Raw genomic sequence first — 17842 nt, forward strand, 5'->3', positions numbered from 1 at the left:
TATAGCCAAAGTATTCACTCACTGTCTCTGTACTGTTTCGCTAGCTCAGCTTAGCTTAGCTCGTAGCTGACTCGTTAGCACCATGGCTACTTCACCTGTCCCTCCTGCACTTTCTTGCTCATTGTGTCAGATGTTTAGTTACTCCTCGGCCTCCTTTAGCAGTAATGATATCTGTAACAAATGTAGCATATTTGCAGCTATGGAGGCCAGGATTACTGAATTGGAGACTCGGCTTCGCACCCTTCATTCACTCATAGCTAGCCAGGCCCCTGTAGCTGGTGCAGCCGAAGATAGCGTAGGCCCCGCTAGCTGTTCCCAGCAGACCCCAAGCAGCTGGGGAAAGAGGGCGGCTGGGTCACGGTGAGGAGGAAGCATAGTCCTAAACAGAAGCCCCAGGTACACCACCAACCCGTTCATGTGTCTAACCGTTTTTCCCCACTCGGCGACACACCCGCCGGGGGTCAAACTCTGGTAATTGGTGATTCTGTTCTCAGACATGTGAAGCTAGAGACACCGGCAACCATAGTCAATTGTCTTCCAGGGGCCAGAGCAGGCGACATTGAAGGAAATTTAAAACTGCTGGCTAAGGGTAAACGTAAATTCAGTAAGATCATAATTCACGTCGGCAGTAATGACACCCGGTTACGCCAATCGGAGGTCACTAAAATCAATATTGAATCGTGTGCAACTTTGCCAAAACAATGTCAGACTGAGTAGTTTTCTCTGGTCCCCTCCCCAATCAGACCAGGAGTGACATGTTTAGCCGCATGTTCTCCTTAAATTGCTGGCTGTCTGAGTGGTGTCCCAGAAACGATGTGGGCTTCATAGATAATTGGCAAACCTTCTGGAGGAAACCTGGTCTTGTTAGGAGAGACGGCATCCATCCCACTTTGGATGGAGCAGCTCTCATTTCTAGAAATATGGACAAATTTATTAAACCCCCCAAAATATGACTATCCAGAGTTGGGACCAGGAAGCAGAGTTGCAGTCTTACACGCCTCTCTGCAGCTTCTCTCCTCCTGCTACCCCCCAAAAACCCATCTCCATAGAGACTGTGTCAGCTCCCGAACAGACAAAAAACAAACTAAAAACCAGCAACAAACAACTTAAACATAAACAATTACAAAGAAAGAACAATAAAGTATCCACATCTGAACCAAAGAGTAAAACAGTGAAATGTGGATTATTAAATATTAGGTCTCTCTTCTCCAAGTCTCTGTTAGTACATGACTTAATAATTGATCAACAAATTGATTTACTCTGCCTTACAGAAACCTGGTTGCAGCAGGATTATTATGTTAGTTTAAATGAATCAACACCCCCGAGTCATTCTAACTACCAGAAACCTCGAAGCACAGGCCGAGGGGGAGGTGTGGCAGCAATTTTTCACACCAGCCTATTAATTAATGAAAGACCAAGACAGACTTTTAATTCATTTGAAAGCCTGATGCTTAACCTCGTCCACCCCAGCTGTAAAACTCAGAAACCAGTCTTACTTGTTATCATCTATCATCCACCTGGGCCTTACACAGAGTTTCTGTCTGATTTCTCAGACTTTAATCTAATTTAGTTCTGAGCTCAGATAAAATAATTATTGTGGGTGATTTTAACATCCATGTAGATGCTAAAAATGACAGCCTCAACGTGGCATTTAGTCTGTTATTAGACTCAATTGGTTTCTCTCAAAATGTAAAAGAACCCACCCACCACTTTTATCACACTCTAGATCTTGTTTTAACATATGGCATAGAAACTGAACATTTAACAGTGTTTCCTGAAAACCCTCTCCTGTCTGATCATTTCCTGATAACATTTACATTTACAATAATTGATTACACAGCGGTGGAGAGTAGACTTTATCAAAGTAGATGTCTTTCTGAAAGCGCTGTAACTAAGTTTAAGAATATAATCCAGCCACTGTTATCATCTTCAATGCCCTGTACCAACATAGAGCAGAGCAGCTATCTGAACGCTACTCCAACAGAGGTCGATCATCTTGTTAATAATTTCACCTCCTCACTACGTACGACTCTGGATACTGTAGCTCCATTGAAAACTAAGGTCTCTAATCAGAAGTACCTGACTCCGTGGTATAATTCTCAAACACGTAGCCTAAAGCAGATGACTCGTAATCTGGAGAGGAAATGGCGTGTCACAAATTTAGAGGATCATCATTTAGCCTGGAGAAATAGTTTGCTGCTTTATAAGAAAGCCCTCCGCAAAGCCAGAACATCTTACTATTCATCACTGATTGAAGAAAATAAGAACAACCCCAGGTTTCTCTTCAGCACTGTAGCCAGGCTGACAAAAAGTCAAAAAGTCAGAGCTCTTTTGAGCCAACCATCCCTTTAACGTTAACTAGTAATGACTTCATGAACTTCTTCACAAATAAAATTTTTATCATTAGAGAAAAAATTACCAATAATCATCCCACAGATATAATATTATCTACAGCTACTCTTATTACCATTGATGTTAAGTTAGACTCTTTTTCTCCAATTGATCTTTCTGAGTTAACTTCAATAATTACTTCCTCCAAACCATCAACGTGTCTTTTAGACCCCATTCCTACAAAACTGCTCAAAGAAGTCCTGCCATTAATTAATTCTTCGATCTTAAATATGATCAACCTATCTCTAATAATCGGCTATGTACCACAGGCCTTCAAGCTGGTTGTAGTTAAACCTTTACTCAAAAAGCCATCTCTAGACCCAGCAGTCTTAGCTAATTATAGGCCAATCTCCAACCTTCCTTTCATATCAAAAATCCTTGAAAGAGTAGTTGTCAAACAGCTAACAGATCATCTGCAGAGGAATGGTTTATTTGAAGAGTTTCAGTCAGGTTTCAGAGCTCATCACAGCACAGAAACAGCTTTAGTGAAGGTTACAAATGATCTTCTTATGGCCTCTGACATGGACTCATCTCTGTGCTTGTCCTGCTAGACCTTAGTGCAGCATTCGATACTGTTGACCATAATATCCTATTAGAGCGATTAGAACATGCTGTAGGTATTACAGGTACTGCACTGCAGTGGTTTGTATCATATCTATCTAATAGACTTCTGTAACCGGAAGGTCGCCGGTTCGATCCCCGGGCTCTCTGTCCTGGTCGTTGTGTCCTTGGGCAAGACACTTTACCCTACTGGTGTTGGCCAGAGGGGCCGATGGCGCGATATGGCCGCCTCGGTTCTGTCAGTCTGCCCCAGGGCAGCTGTAGCTACAACCGTAGCTTGCCTCCACCAGTATGTGAGAGTGAATGAATAATGGCATTGTAAAGCGCTTTGGGTGCCTTGAAAAGCGCTATATAAATCCAATCCATTATTGTTATTACTCCAATTTATACATGTAAATGGAGAGTCCTCTTCACACACTGAGGTTAATTATGGAGTTCCACAGGGTTCAGTGCTAGGACCAATTCTGTTTACATTATACATGCTTCCCTTAGGCAGTATCATTAGAAGACATAGCATACATTTTCACTGCTATGCATATGACACCCAGCTCTATCTGTCCATGAAGCCAGATAACACACACCAATTAGTTAAACTGCAGGAATGCCTTAAAGACATAAAGACCTGGATGGCCGCTAACTTTCTGCTTCTTAATTCAGATAAAACTGAGGTTATTGTACTTGGCCCTGAAAAGCTTAGAAATATGGTATCTAACCAGATTCTTACTCTGGATGGCATTACCTTGGCCTCCAGTAACGCTGTGAGGAACCTTGGAGTCATTTTTGACCAAGACATGTCCTTCAACGCACATATTAAACAAATATGTAAGACTGCTTTCTCCCATTTGCGCAACATCTCTAAAATTAGAAATATCCTGTCTCAGAGTGACGCTGAAAAACTAGTTCATGCATTTATTACTTCCAGGCTGGACTACTGTAATTCATTATTATCAGGATGTCCAAAAAACTCACTGAAAAGCCTTCAGCTAATCCAAAATGCTGCAGCAAGAGTACTGACAGGGACTAGGAAGAGAGCGCATATTTCTCCTGTTTTGGCTTCCCTTCATTGGCTTCCTGTTAAATCCAGAATTTAATTCAAAATCCTGCTCCTCACATACAAGGTCTTAAATAATCAGGCCCCATCTTATCTTAATGACCTTGTAGTACCATATCACCCTATTAGAGCACTTCGCTCTCGCTCTGCAGGTCTACTTGTAGTTCCTAAAGTATTTAAAAGTAGAATGGGAGGGAGAGCCTTCTGTTTTCAGGCCCCTCTTCTGTGGAACCAGTTTCCAGTTTGGATTCGGGAGACAGACACTATCTCTACTTTTTAGATTAGGCTTAAAACTTTCCTTTTTGCTAAAGCATATAGTTAGGGCTGGACTAGGTGACCCTGAATCCTCCCTTAGTTATGATGCAATAGACGTAGGCTGCCGGGGGATTCCCATGATGCATTGAGTTTTTCCTTTCCAGTCACCTTTCTCACTCACTATGTATTAACAGACCTCTCTGCATTGAATCATATCTGTTATTAACCTCTGTCTCTCTTCCACAGCATGTCTTTTATCCTGTCTTCCTTCTCTCACCCCAACCAGTCGCAGCAGACGGCCGCCCCTCCCTGAGCCTGGTTCTGCCGGAGGTTTCTTCCTGTTAAAAGGGAGTTTTTCCTTCCCACTGTCGTCAAAGTGCTTGCTCATAGGGGGTCATATGATTGTTGGGTTTTTCTCTGTATCTATGAAGCGCCTTGAGGCGACTTTTGTTGTGATTTGGCGCTATATAAATAAAATTGAATTGAACTATAAATCCAGCTTGAGGTGTTTATGTAAACACTGAAACAGGTTTGCTTGCTGCAAACATTCACACTGGATCCTACATTAAAGAACTCTGGTACTCCGGCTTCCTCCCACAGTCCAAAGACATGCAGTAAGTGGGGTTGGGTTAATTGGTGACTCCAAATTGCCCATAGGTGTGAATGTGAGTGCGAATAGTTGTCTGTCTCTATGTGTTAGCTCTGCAATAGACTGGCAACCTGTCCAGGGTGTACCCTGCCTCTACCCTGGTAGCTGGGATAGGCTCCAGCCCCCCTGCGACCCTGACAAGGAGAGAATGGATGGATGAGTGGAAGAAAGAAATGATGGGTGACAAAAATCTTTTTTTTTTTTTTTAGATCCAGGAAGATACAGAACGGATAATATTTTATAAAGTACGTCAGTTATCTTTAAAAGGGAACACAATGATGCTTTTGGTAACTTACCACCATCTGCTGAGCTGTGATACAACTTCATACGCTCTCATTTATCTTTCAGATAAAATCCCCTGAATATTGTTGAAAGACTCAAAAATGTTGTCAAAGTAACAAGATTGCGTTTTAGGTTTTATTAGTCCAAATATTCTAAAGATTTAAGCTAATAAAACCTAAAAGACTTAAAAGCAAGTCTTTTTGTGTATTAAACACATTATTTCATTCAAATAACTTAAACTAACAGCTTCAGAGGGAATGTTTTAATGGTAGATCATTTCCACATGACAATGACACAATTAAAAATGTTCTCACGTCAACCTTTTTCCACAGTTTTCCCTTAAGGTAAGCTGGATTTAAACAGGTTATTTTTTGCACCTTCCTACCATTCATGTAACACTTTTCCATGTAAGAAAATACAGCATTTTAAAACATATTTGGCAATACAGAAGCAAACCCAGTAAGATTTCCTCCACAAAGAAATTTAATAAACCTTTTATGCTGACACGTGGATATCCTAGCCCTCCAACCCCCCAACATTTTTTTTTTACTAAAACAACCCAGAATGTTAACAGTCTATACAGCTAAAGGGCATAATTAATTCTGAAAAAACATTACAATCTTATCATTGGAACAGTGTGTTTTCTGCTAACAAACATCTCCTAACTAAGCAAGATAAAGATAATTACATAGTGGAGTAAGGAAAAAAGGAACGGCCATTTCTGAATAGAGTTTCGTACTGATACCAGGTATCAAATCTTTAGGAATTACCAATTAAGCAAATTTCATCCTAAGGAAGGCAAGCACAAGTGCCTGTTGCAGTTCTTCGTTTTACAAGGCTATTTACTGTTGCTTGTCTTTGGCTCAAGGCCTAGTGATCAAACAGAAGGCACTTTCGTTGGCATTGGTGATGCAACTAACATGGCAGTTTTACCTCAGGGCCTAAATGAAGATTTGTGAGAATGTAGCAAAGATTATGCCTTGACCTTGATTTTAGAGTTACATCATCAAGGAAATGGTGATCCTTTTACCTGGCAAAGATTTCCCAAACTTTTGAATAAACATCCATCAAATTTCTTTCTTGTAGTTTTAAAGTAACTTTACACAAATGGTGTAATGGGCTTTCATGACTGGAATCTTAGATATTGTACGCTTCTCAGTTCTATATCAGTATTCACAGGAACCATACTTTTTAACTAGCAATTTGTCAGTTATTTAAATTAAAAAAAAAAAAAAAAAAAAAGACTTCTATGGATTCACTTGCACAAAACTTGTGAGCGTGCAGAAAAAGGATAAAAGAGTGTGGTTGGTAACCTCGTCCAGTGCTGAGATGAAAAACAACCTGGCATAAGCCAGGAAATACTGTAGATAGGGAAGTTCTTACCGAAGATGTACTATGAGACACTAACATTTAAAGGACTTGAATGGTATTCGCTTCTTTTTTTTGCTACTTTACCACCAATCACATTTACAGAACTGGCAACCATTTTTCAAAGCAAACCAATATTTGAATGAGGTCTCCTATTCCAGGCAGCCACTCATCTCCATTCTGTTTTATGCAGCATGGAAATTCAATTTTCACCAGTTTTCATACTGGCATAAGGGAAACCTAAAATTCCATTATTAGCATGACCCAAGTGGCTAGAGGTGATTGGGTTCTGGGTAATTGATCCATTTTGAATCTTGCTTTAAAAACTTTAAGAGCATCATCAGATACCATCAAAATCAAAGTGAAGTCTATATTAAAGTGGCCCCATATGCTCTTCTCTTGGACTCCATTAGAGTAGCTTTGTGTGACTTATAGTTCAAAATGATCCTCATTTATCTTAGCCCCTTAGTTCATCCATATGTTCAGGATCCCTCTGCCCTCATGAACAGAAGGGTTGAACCAAGTGTGTGGATCTTCTGCGCTCATCGTCCGGACCATCAGACTGAGACGGCCACATTAGAGAATGCCACTCTCATTCATACCATAAAGAGTCAAGAGTGGGAAAATGACCCGACACCGGCTCTTTAGAGCAGTCTGAAACCTGAGCTTTTGTCTCACAGAGATTACTTGTACATTGACCTCATTATTTAAAACTTTGGCCACGTTTAATACAAGCATCCACCACTGTAACAGTGTTAGCATCACAGGTCCATTTTAAGCTAGTAGGCCCACACTGGACATGCCCAAAAAACAAATCTCAACATGACTGTAAAGGATTAAATAATCATCATTTCACAAAGAAACAAATGTCTGCCTGGAATGCAGGAAAAACTATAAGAAATTATTATAAAGTGTACCTTGGAAAACAGAGGCGTAGTAAATGAGTCCCAACATACAAGAACAGAAATTATTTCACCAAAAAAAAGAAAAAGGGATCACCTGAATTTCCATTTTCATACACAACCAATGACTTTGTGATTTATCACATCACCAGTAGTAAATCACTAAAATGACTTGTGACTATGACAGTTGCTATCAACACTTGAAAACCCTCAGAACGATGGAACAGCTTTGTACGAGACCCTGAATTATACTACAGAGGAATGGAGAGGATCAGGGATGAAACTATCAACAGGCTGCTTTAAGACCACAGATGAATCACATTATTACACTTTTTATGACTCTTACTGATCTTTGACAGTGGGTGCAAGATTGTCCGATGGCCAACATATGCTAAAAGCCAGGAGATGGTGTACCGTGCACGTGACAAACAGGATACTTAACAGTGGACAGCAGTCTGGATGGAAGGGAGATGATGGTTCTACTCCCTCGTTTCACTACATGCTGCGCTCGCCTTCTCCATGTCTGCTTAGACCTTCCAATGGTGGATTAGAACAAACAACAGTGATCAGGTTATCTTTTTCTACTGGAACAAAACCCAAGTAACCACCCGTGTGGTTAACACGCTGCTTGGCTTTCTTACAGATCTCCCACCAATCACAAAGTAGTGCATTTTCCAAGTTTTGTTCACATCCTGCAAATGAACTGTAACTCAGCTTGGCAAGATCACTGTTACTGTTCAAGTGATAATCACATGTATACAAAAGCCCAATGAACATTAATGAAGTGGGAACAGAAAAATAAAGAGTTGCTTCTGCCACTAGGCCGCTCCTGCCCTTGAACAATCACAGTGTAGCAGGCTTTGCTACCTTTATGAGCCTATTAGGGAGAGAGAAACACTTTACTGGTATCTTAATTTACAAAATTGTGATCATAAAAATAAAGCCTTGGACCTGTGACAATAAAACAATGAGGAAAAAAACATCTGATGCAATAATATGACATCCCCCCCCCCCCCCAAAAAAAAGGAAAGGTAATTTACCGTAACACTCCTTTAGGCACATAATTCTTTATGGGTTTCCACTCGTGTGGTGGTCAGGAATGCTTTATCCACAAGAACAACAACACCACAAAAAAAAGTGAGGGTGCCTTTACTCAAACCTGGCAAAAAGAACCCACAGTTCCATTTTGAAAGACTTGTTTCTGTGGCTTCAGATGAAACAACCACGTACAACAAAGAAATTCACACACGGCTGAACTGCACACCCGACCAGGACGACAGGACAGAAGACATCCCGAACACATCTGAAGTCTGACCCACCAAACTAAGACCCTGATCACTTATTTGTAATTTTTTTAAATCCAGATTTTCTGTTGCTTTGTTGGTAGTTTTTTCCTTTTTCCTTAAAGGTTTGTGTCGACACTAAATCACAATCTAGTCTGGAATATTGCTCAGCAGCTATGTACAGAATTGCAAAACAAACGTTCTGACTGATCTACACACACACACACACACACAATACATCTCACACTGTGCCGTGTTTTATTTTAGTGGTCCTCTTCAAAAAGAAATATACTAAAAAGTGTAAACATAAAAAAATAATAACACAAACTGTTGCCCCCTTCTCATAGAACCTGATTTGCAACTAAACGATAACCTAGTGAGTGTTTCTTCTAATTTTGGAACCCAATATTCGGCTCCGAGTTTTAGTGCAGATGAGCTGTGCAGCAATAGGAGCTTTCCAACCATTTCAAATCAAGCACCCTAAAAAAGGTCCTGTGTTTTTCTTCCACTTTCCAATTGTTGTTCAAATGAGAGCTGTCCTCTGCCTCTGGTTGTTTGCGTTGTTGTTGTTGTGTTCTCACCTCCCCCAAATTCGAGCATGCACGCATACACATGTACGCGCACTTTCACTCACACACACACACACACACACACACACACACACACACACACACACACACACACACCCTTCCTTAAGCGAGTTTAAAATGTTAAAACAAGGAAAAAGAAATTAAAGGAGAAAAAAGAAAAGAAAAATCATCTTTCACTTACAAATCCTTCCGTGTTTGCAATCAACAATGAGTTGTCAGGCCCAACATTTAAGTTAAATTTCTTCATTTTTTTTTCTTTTTTTGAACACACAGCAGAATAAACATTGTTTGGAAGCAAGGTCTCCTGGTGGCAAGTCAAATGTTCAGAGGTCACATTTCTTTTTTTTCTCTGTTTGTTTGTTTCTCGGGTTTTTCTTGCCGTTCTTGGCAGCTCAGTCCTGCTTGGCCTGTAGCTGCTGCTTCCAGGCCTCATTCAAGTAAACCAATCGCTTGTAGTTGAGAATAAAGAGAATGAAGTTCAGCGCGTATGTGGTGATGCAGATGATGCAGAAGTCCTTTAGGACAAAGTAGAGGATGTAACCCAGGTAGAGGGACCCAACCACCGACAAGATGGATGTCGTCATGAGAATGAGGGCGGCCATTGCACTGACAGTCATTCCTAAGGCAAGAAACACAAATTGAGGCTTAAACAGGTAACCATTAAAAAAATTAATAAAAAAATACACCTTCACACAATCTCCTGAGAGAGCTCTTGTCACAGAGCTTTCAGCCTCAGGCACTTCTGCATTTATATTGTGAGTCCTCGTGACGACATTCAGCCCGCACACTGAGCCAGCCGGCTGCTTATGTCATCGTGCTGTCACATGATGACACGTCCTTATTTTGTCAGTGTCTGCACTTCTTTTACACCAGGTTTGTACTCATAGGAGTCACTACTAAACACACAGGTATTCTCTTTTGCTACCGTTATTGTTTTAGACATTTATCATCATGATTTAGATCAAACGATGGGATGCAGCTTTGGTTCAACAATCACTAACAACTGGGAACAACATGTTAAAAAAAGCTGTATTCGATTCCACCAGCCTGCGGTGATAAAAACAAGGATTTTTACAGATGTACTGGTAAAGTTACTGCGTTTGTCAAAAGAGTGTAAGGACTGAATGATGGGAGGAAAGGCAGCAAAGATTTTCTAAGCACGCTCTTTCAAGCAGCTATAATGTGTGTTGCTCCTTGCTGTATCCACAGACACACACAGAAGTAGATTGTGTGTACTTTTGGGTGTCCCCATTGCCATCTATTGTAACTACAACACTGACTATGGATGTGAACTAGGGCTGGGCTATATCATACCGTTCACGGTAATACCGGTGTAATGTTGGGCAACGATAGGAAAATGAAATATCGCGATAGAATATGGGTAAAACGCAGATGCGCAGAGCCTTTGTTTACATAAGCACAAGGCGGCGATGCAGAATAAGAAGAGCGAAAGGGGATTGTTAAATGAAACGGATGAACCAGAATTGGTTTGTAAAGATCCTGCAACTTCAGTGGTGTGTAACTGGTTTGGCTTTCATCTGTCAGATGCACAACAAAGCACCATTTTTGGTAGCGCATGCTAGCGGGCTGTCGTTATTACCGTGTTTTTTGGAAAATACGGCACATTTTTCTGAAAATCGACAATTCCCCTTATGTATGAATTCTGGTTGTGTTTACTGACCTCGAAACGATTTTATGTGGTACACGGCGCTCGGAAATCTGTCAAATTTTTCAGTACGACTTTGCACCGCTTGATGGATTGTCGGAGCATTACGCCTATCGTAGACAGGAGCCTCGCGGAGTGATACGTACTGTGGTTCAACATAATATTACCGTATTGTGTGTATAACCTATTAGGTTTTGTGGATATTATACATGGTTATGCTCAGGATATGTCGGCCAATTTCCACTGGAAATGCCTTTTGGTTAAACTGTCAGCAAGGAATTTGCATTTGCACTGTAAAAGTTTTATATAACTTTAATGATTAAGTGTTTAAGTGAAAATACATTGATGGGGGTTTTTTTGCACTAATAAAGTTGTGGAGTTGTAAAGTATTTTGTCTAGTGTCAATTATATCATCAGTTTTATTGTTATCGCAAATTTTCAAATGTATATCGTGTAGGGCTGCCACGATTTGTCGACTAGTCACGATTACGTCGACTATCAAAATCGTCGACGACTGATTTAATAGTCGACGTGTCGTTTGAAGCTTTGTAAGATCGCAAAAGACGCAGGAATAATAGCAGGATTTAAGAGTGTAATAACGGACTGAAACAGAAGATGGCAGCACAGCATGTACAAGGATGCCAGCTGCCGTTAAACCCCGAAGAAGAAGAAGCAGCTGTGTCCCAGAATTCATAGCGCGGCCCAGCTTAGTTTCCAACAATGGCGGTAGCTAGTTAGTTTTAATATTACTCTTATTATTCTTTCTGGGTCACAAAATAAACGTTTAACATATTTTCAGGCGAGAATGTAGCTGTGTAAACCTCAAATATCGGCTCAGTTTATCAGGACACCACATATTTTCAAAAGCGCTCCGACGTTTTCGGAGACGTCTGTTACCCACTAGCTCGATAGCTAGCCGGGGGCTAGGTCACTAGCGCCGTGAGAACACCGGACTCCCGGCAAATTGTTTTCAAACCCACCGCCATCTTTCGCGACTCAGGTTAAATATATATGAGTCACTTAGATAAATTAAAAATGTTATTGTTTGGCTTTTTTTTAGTATTTTATTTGTTCCTGAGTAAATCGGTTTGGCTGAGATTAAAGTTATAGTTTTTACACAGCTGAATAAACGTCAAGCAGACAGCTGATTATCAGAAGTGTGAGATGCTGGAGAATATACTCCGGTGTCCTGTTATATTTTAGATAGCAAGGAGTTTATTAAACTTTACCGAAACAATCTGCAAATTTCATTAAAATTGAATAAACTATCATCTTGTCTTTATTTTTAGTTAGCACCTTAAAAGCTTAAAGCTGTAAGCTAATGATAGTTATATAAGAGCAGATGCTGCTGGTGCAATAAGCTGTAGTTTTACGTCCAGTGGATGATGATCTGATTAGTCGACTAATCGCATAAATAATCGGTGACTAGTCGACTATCAAAATAATCGTTTGTGGCAGCCCTAATATCGTGATAAATATTTTTGGTCATATCGCCCTGCTCTAATGTGAACTTCATGCTTCAAAGACACTAAACCCTCACTGACTGAGTGAAAACAGATGAACCAGTGAAAGTTAACTGTGATACATCTGCACACATATAGGTGCCTCCATGTGTGAATAGCCTGCATCTGAGGACTGTGATGATCAGCACGCAGTAAGAATCTCAGATGGGTGTTAACAGATGTGCTTGATTTAGTAAGTGTTCACTTATAGAGCTGAAATGGATAAAAGTTCATCAGAATCTCAAACTTTGCTTGATTACCTCGACACAAATATTACTGTATATTTACTTCGTCCTCGCAACACGTAACTAATCTCTAGTTTCTTCATTACAGTTAAGGAATAAAGAAGCTAAAGATCCTCTGCAGGGACATCGCCAAATGTCACAACTATAGCAATAATTCAGTGTTTTGCAACGGCTGTTCTAACCTGCTCACTGGCATTGACCAGAGATTATGGCCCTGGTTATGCTGATTTTGGAGCAATGCTTACGTGCAAATATTTTCCAATCCAAGGCCATGCAACCAGTCTTTAATATGGAAATCTTTACCCACTGCAGCAGTTTGGATAAACTGGGATACTATTGTCCTAGTCAAATGAGTGTTAAATGCAGCAGCTAAAAGGACCTCTTGTTCAGTGCTAGGGCCAGGTGGCCGGGCAAGCCTACAGGCCTCCGGCAGGCTAACATGTCGAACCAGCATGACTGAGTCACATACGCCAGAGGGAGGAAAAACAATGTTCAAGTTAAAACAAGTCACACACAGAGAGAGAAATATTCACAATCACAGTTATCTGTCGGTGTCAAGATTAGAGTGTGACAAACAAAACGATATCAGGCATCAAACCAAACAGAAGAAGGATAAGAAGTTTTCTAAAAACTCATCTCTGTAGTCCTATGGGAGGTCCAAAAACATTTCAATACAGGTCAGCAGGAAATGCTTCCTACAACACAAACTTCGCATTTAACTGCATTATTATCATTTATAAACTCCGTGTGATGTCAGTGTCATGTGAGTCAGGTTGAGGCAAAAATAGCTGTGTTACAGGAAAGCAACAAGTTGAGTCAGCACTTGCCTCTAGAGCAAAGGCAAAGAGAGATTTGTCATATATAATCCAAAACGTAATGACAAAGTAACCCACAACTGGGAACAGAGTATAGGCTTACCTAGAAGCAGCTGAAAGGCATAAAAGACAATCCCATAGACACTGTTGGGTTGGTTCAGTGCACTGTCATTTCCAAAAATTGAGCCCAGGAGTCCGAATCCTCGACCCCACCTAAACCACAATAGAATAAAATAGAGTTTATAAGATAAGATAAGATAAGATAACCTTTATTAGTCCCACACGTGGGAAATTTGTTTTGTCACAGCAGGAAGTGGACAGTGCAAAAGTTATGAGGCAAAAATTAGAATACAATAAGAATAAATACAGTACACAACTGTACAGAATAGAATAAAATGAAATACTATATACAGTAGAATAAAATAAAATAAATATACAATAAGATAAAAATAGAATACAAATACTATATACAACTGAGTAAAAATACAACGATGACAGAAAGGATTATTGCACTTAGTATTATTGCATATGTATGGATGTGTGTGCTTGATCAGTTAAAGTCTTTATTATGGAGTCTGACAGCAGTGGGGAGGAAAGACCTGCGAAATCTCTCCGTCCCACACCGTGGGTGCCGCAGTCTCCCACTGAAGGAGCTGCTCAGTGCTGTCACAGTCTGCTGCATGGGGTGGGAGATGTTGTCCAACAGGGATGACAGCTTAGCCGCCGTTCTCCTGTCACTCACCACCTCCACTGGGTCCAGAGGGCATCCTAGAACAGAGCTGGCCCTTCGGATCACCCTGTTCAGTCTCTTCCTGTCCCCAGCAGAGATGCTGCCGCCCCAGCAGACCACACCATAAAAGATAGCAGAAGCCACAACAGAGTCATAGAATTTCTTCAGGAGTGGGCCCTCCACTCCAAACGACCTGAGTCTCCGCAGCAGGTACAGCCTGCTCTGCCCTTTCCTGTAGAGGGCGTCTGAGTTATGAGTCCAGTCCAGTCTATTGTTCAGATGAACACCAAGGTACCTGTAGCTGTCCACAGCCTCAATGTCCATACCTTGGATGTTCAGTGGTTGCAGTGGAGAATGCTTGTGCCTGCGGAAGTCTACCACCAGTTCCTTGGTTTTACTGGCGTTGATCTGGAGGTAGTTCAGCTGGCACCAGTCCACAAAGTCTTGGGTCAGACCTCTGTACTCCTTGTCGTCCCCATCAGTGATGAGGCCGACTATTGCAGAGTCATCAGAGAACTTCTGCAGGAAGCACTGGGTGGAATTGTGGGAGAAGTCTGCAGTGTAGATGGTGAAGAGGAACGGAGCCAGAACCGTTCCCTGTGGGGCCCCCGTACTGCAGACGACCCTGTCCGACACACAGCCCTGAGTCCTCACATACTGTGGTATTCATGGAAATCAACATGCACAACATGCAACGAGGCAGACTGAAGTCAAAAGATATTACAAAAAAAACAAAAACAAAAAAAAAAAAAACACTTCCTAGTGTTTGCTTCCTAAAATGCTGCAGTGAGGTGTTCATTTGAGTAAAATAACAGCAAATTATTACTCTCAGAAGAGCATTTTACTATTTAATAAACTGAACCTTTAAAAAAAAAGGGGGGGGGGGGGAATCTGTTTCAGTAACAAAAAACATTTATTGTTGGCCTGAAATTCAATAAACCAATTCCAAAATATGTAGAAAGGCAGCATGTCACAAAGACAAATCACTACATCTTGACTTATGTGTTGCCTGACATGAAGCAGTTCAAACAGGAGGAATTTCTTTCTTCCTTGAGTTTCTGATATGCCATCTTTTCTTTGTATATGAAATCATTGTTTGTATTTTCTGGATGCCAAAGTATGCAGGATGCAGAATAAATAAATAAATGATTAAATAAATATGTGTGTACAGAGAGAGAGAGAGGGAGAGAGAGAGAGAGAGAGAGAGAGAGAGTTGATGGGTAAGATCCAGTCCTGAAGAACTTCATTTTTTAAAGCCCCAATCCACATTGATCTATGCACTTGCTTATTTATCATTGTAAAACATCATTTGATAGAAGCATGTGTAAATGTCATTTCAATAACTCTGATCCATGTTTGACATTGTCCGACGTAACAACGCAATCCACCATGTCTCACAGTAAGAGTACTAGGAACACACAAAGGTTATGTCCTAGTGTGGACTTGCTTTTTGCAAACGCATTTCACTTTGTGAAAGCTTATTCTCCTTTTGTATAATGTATATTGTGTGTGCACCCTGTATATAATAAATTGTATTTTCCACATTACTAAATGTCCTTCTTTCCATTCATTTCACTAGAGCACCATTGTGCCTAGTTCTTTAACTGATAAGCTGAGAAAAACAGACCCTTCAGCTCACAAAAATACAGGATGACATAAAGATTACACTGCTGGAAACCATAACTGATCAGACCAATGTAAGCAGCTCGATTTCTTCTTTAAAAGAAATGTTACACTTGGGCAGGCTTACATCAGTTGAGACAGACTCTCAAACGGAAAAGTCACCGACTCATTCAACAAATATGCAGTAAGTCCTAGACAGGTTGCATTCCAGGTGTAATCAGGGCCAGCAGTGCCTCTCATTCAAACAGGCCCAGTAGATGGTGTTATTGTACTTTATTAGAACTGAATGGCCACCAAAAGCTGTTAAGCACCTTAACAGTATGCATACAAAAAGTGTATAATAATCATGAGAAAAAAAATCTAAGTAATAATCTCTGGAGATGCACCTGTCTGGCAAGGATGCGTGATGCTACAGTCCCCTCCACTGACCTCTGGACTAGCTCTGTGTTCCTTTAGGTAACCAGGCTGTAGGGTTTTAGCTCTTTGGACTTATAATTGGTGACGTTAGCACAAGAGCTAACGACAGCTGTGTGACAGCCAAAGTAGGAGGTTAGTCATTTAAGTTATTTGACTAAATTCACCAACATCAACCCAGCAAACAAATGTCCCAGTTCTGGTCATCGGAGTAACTGACTTCACGTAGCAGCATCACTCATACATTCACAATAGCCTCGCTGCGCACAAGCTATCGGGAACTTTAATGCTATATAGTTGGTTTTAACATATGTTTTAGCTTTAAGACGTGCAAAGGACAGTCGGTCTGAACAGGATCCCATTAAAACTGACAGCGTTTATGACTCTGCTGTCAGTTGGTTCAGAAGTGAAACTGGCTTAAATGTTAACCAACGGGTTTCGTTAGCTAATGGTTAGCAAAATTAGCTTCTTGGTGCTACAAAGCTAATGTGGCGCTTTAGAACCAACACCTACAATGGTAAAGTTACTTTTTCTAACTAATGCATGCATAACAGAGAGCTACCAGCCATGGCTTGTGATTAGCTTTTACGGTTGGGGTTAGCAGTCAAATGTTAGCAGAGTGCATTTGACAGTTTAAACCGCGCAGCCCTTCCCAGATTGTCACAATAGCAGGCAGCTTCATTGAGCGCCACTGTCGGCGCTCTTTGCTGAATTCAAATTACCTTGAGCTGAACACTTTTGAACAGCTGATGGAGCTGCTGACGTCGCACAGAGCTTTATAACTCGCATCCCGCGCCTTTTCCCTCTCGACGTGAAAAGCATATAAAGACAACAGTATGCCTAGCAGGCAAACAAGAAGCCTGGCTATTCTTTCCCACCGAGGGGTGGACACTCTCAGGACGGGCGCCGCCATCACTCTCTGGCCTAGCTGGAGACACGCATACACACGCAGCCAGCTCGCCTGTGAGACTCTACTGCGACGTGGAAAAGCGTCACTACGTGTGCCACACCGTCAGGGCGGGACGCTGGGCCGAGGAGGAAAACATCCCAGAAAATGCTGAGCGCAGATTTCTGGGAGAGAAGAAGCAGGCAAATAAACGATATTCAGGCCACGTGCCGCGTTTTATTTTAACATGAATGCATGTAAGAGTACTGGGGAGACCGGTATTTGTTGTATTTTGTGCAGATTTGTTTTAGAAATACATACAGCGCATTGCCCGTAAAACAGGAATCCACATGCTCTACTTAGGCTCCCTTATTTCAAAATGGTGCCCTATTTAGGGTACCTTATTGTATAAGAATGTCCCGCTTAAGCTGCCTTTTAATGTCGGCGCGTTAATAAAAATACATACTTTTCTTTTTATCGTAAAATCAAGTTGATTTGAAAGTTTTCATATATAGTCCTCGGACAGTCACGTGAGAGCGGAACATACAAATTGAAACAGAAACAAAAAATCATAATACAAGGCAGACACGAGTCGTTCGTACGCAGAGCTCATCTTTAGACAGAGCCAT

General features: G+C 41.0%; 1 protein-coding gene across 1 annotated transcript; it reads right to left on the minus strand.

Moving 5' to 3' along the window:
- Positions 1–6437: 6437 nt before the first annotated feature.
- On the minus strand, positions 6438–17297 carry vkorc1l1 (vitamin K epoxide reductase complex, subunit 1L1). The gene is made up of 3 exons (XM_085364325.1): positions 17050–17297; positions 13664–13773; positions 6438–9951 (listed from the first exon to the last, which is right to left on the minus strand). Exons 1-3 carry the CDS (start codon positions 17238–17240, stop codon positions 9725–9727), a joined length of 528 nt encoding a protein of 175 aa, XP_085220451.1. The 5' UTR covers positions 17241–17297; the 3' UTR covers positions 6438–9724.
- Between the last annotated feature and the right edge of the window lie 545 nt (positions 17298–17842).

Source organism: Diplotaxodon limnothrissa, linkage group LG10, assembly GCF_057381915.1.
Source record: "Diplotaxodon limnothrissa isolate DT_005_m linkage group LG10, D_limnothrissa_male_GT1.1, whole genome shotgun sequence".
NCBI classification, from domain to species: Eukaryota; Metazoa; Chordata; class Actinopteri; order Cichliformes; family Cichlidae; genus Diplotaxodon; species Diplotaxodon limnothrissa.

What these genes read in the sequence shown, in the direction of transcription:
- vkorc1l1 (XM_085364325.1), bottom strand. Translation starts at nt 17,240, where the DNA reads ATGGCGGCGCCCGTCCTGAGAGTGTCCACCCCTCGGTGGGAAAGAATA. An exon ending in TCAAAAGTGTTCAGCTCAAG is followed by an intron (nt 13,774 to 17,049) that starts GTAATTTGAATT and finishes ATTGTGGTTTAG; the next exon opens with GTGGGGTCGAGGATTCGGAC. An exon ending in TGCCTTTCAGCTGCTTCTAG is followed by an intron (nt 9,952 to 13,663) that starts GTAAGCCTATAC and finishes TTCTTGCCTTAG; the next exon opens with GAATGACTGTCAGTGCAATG.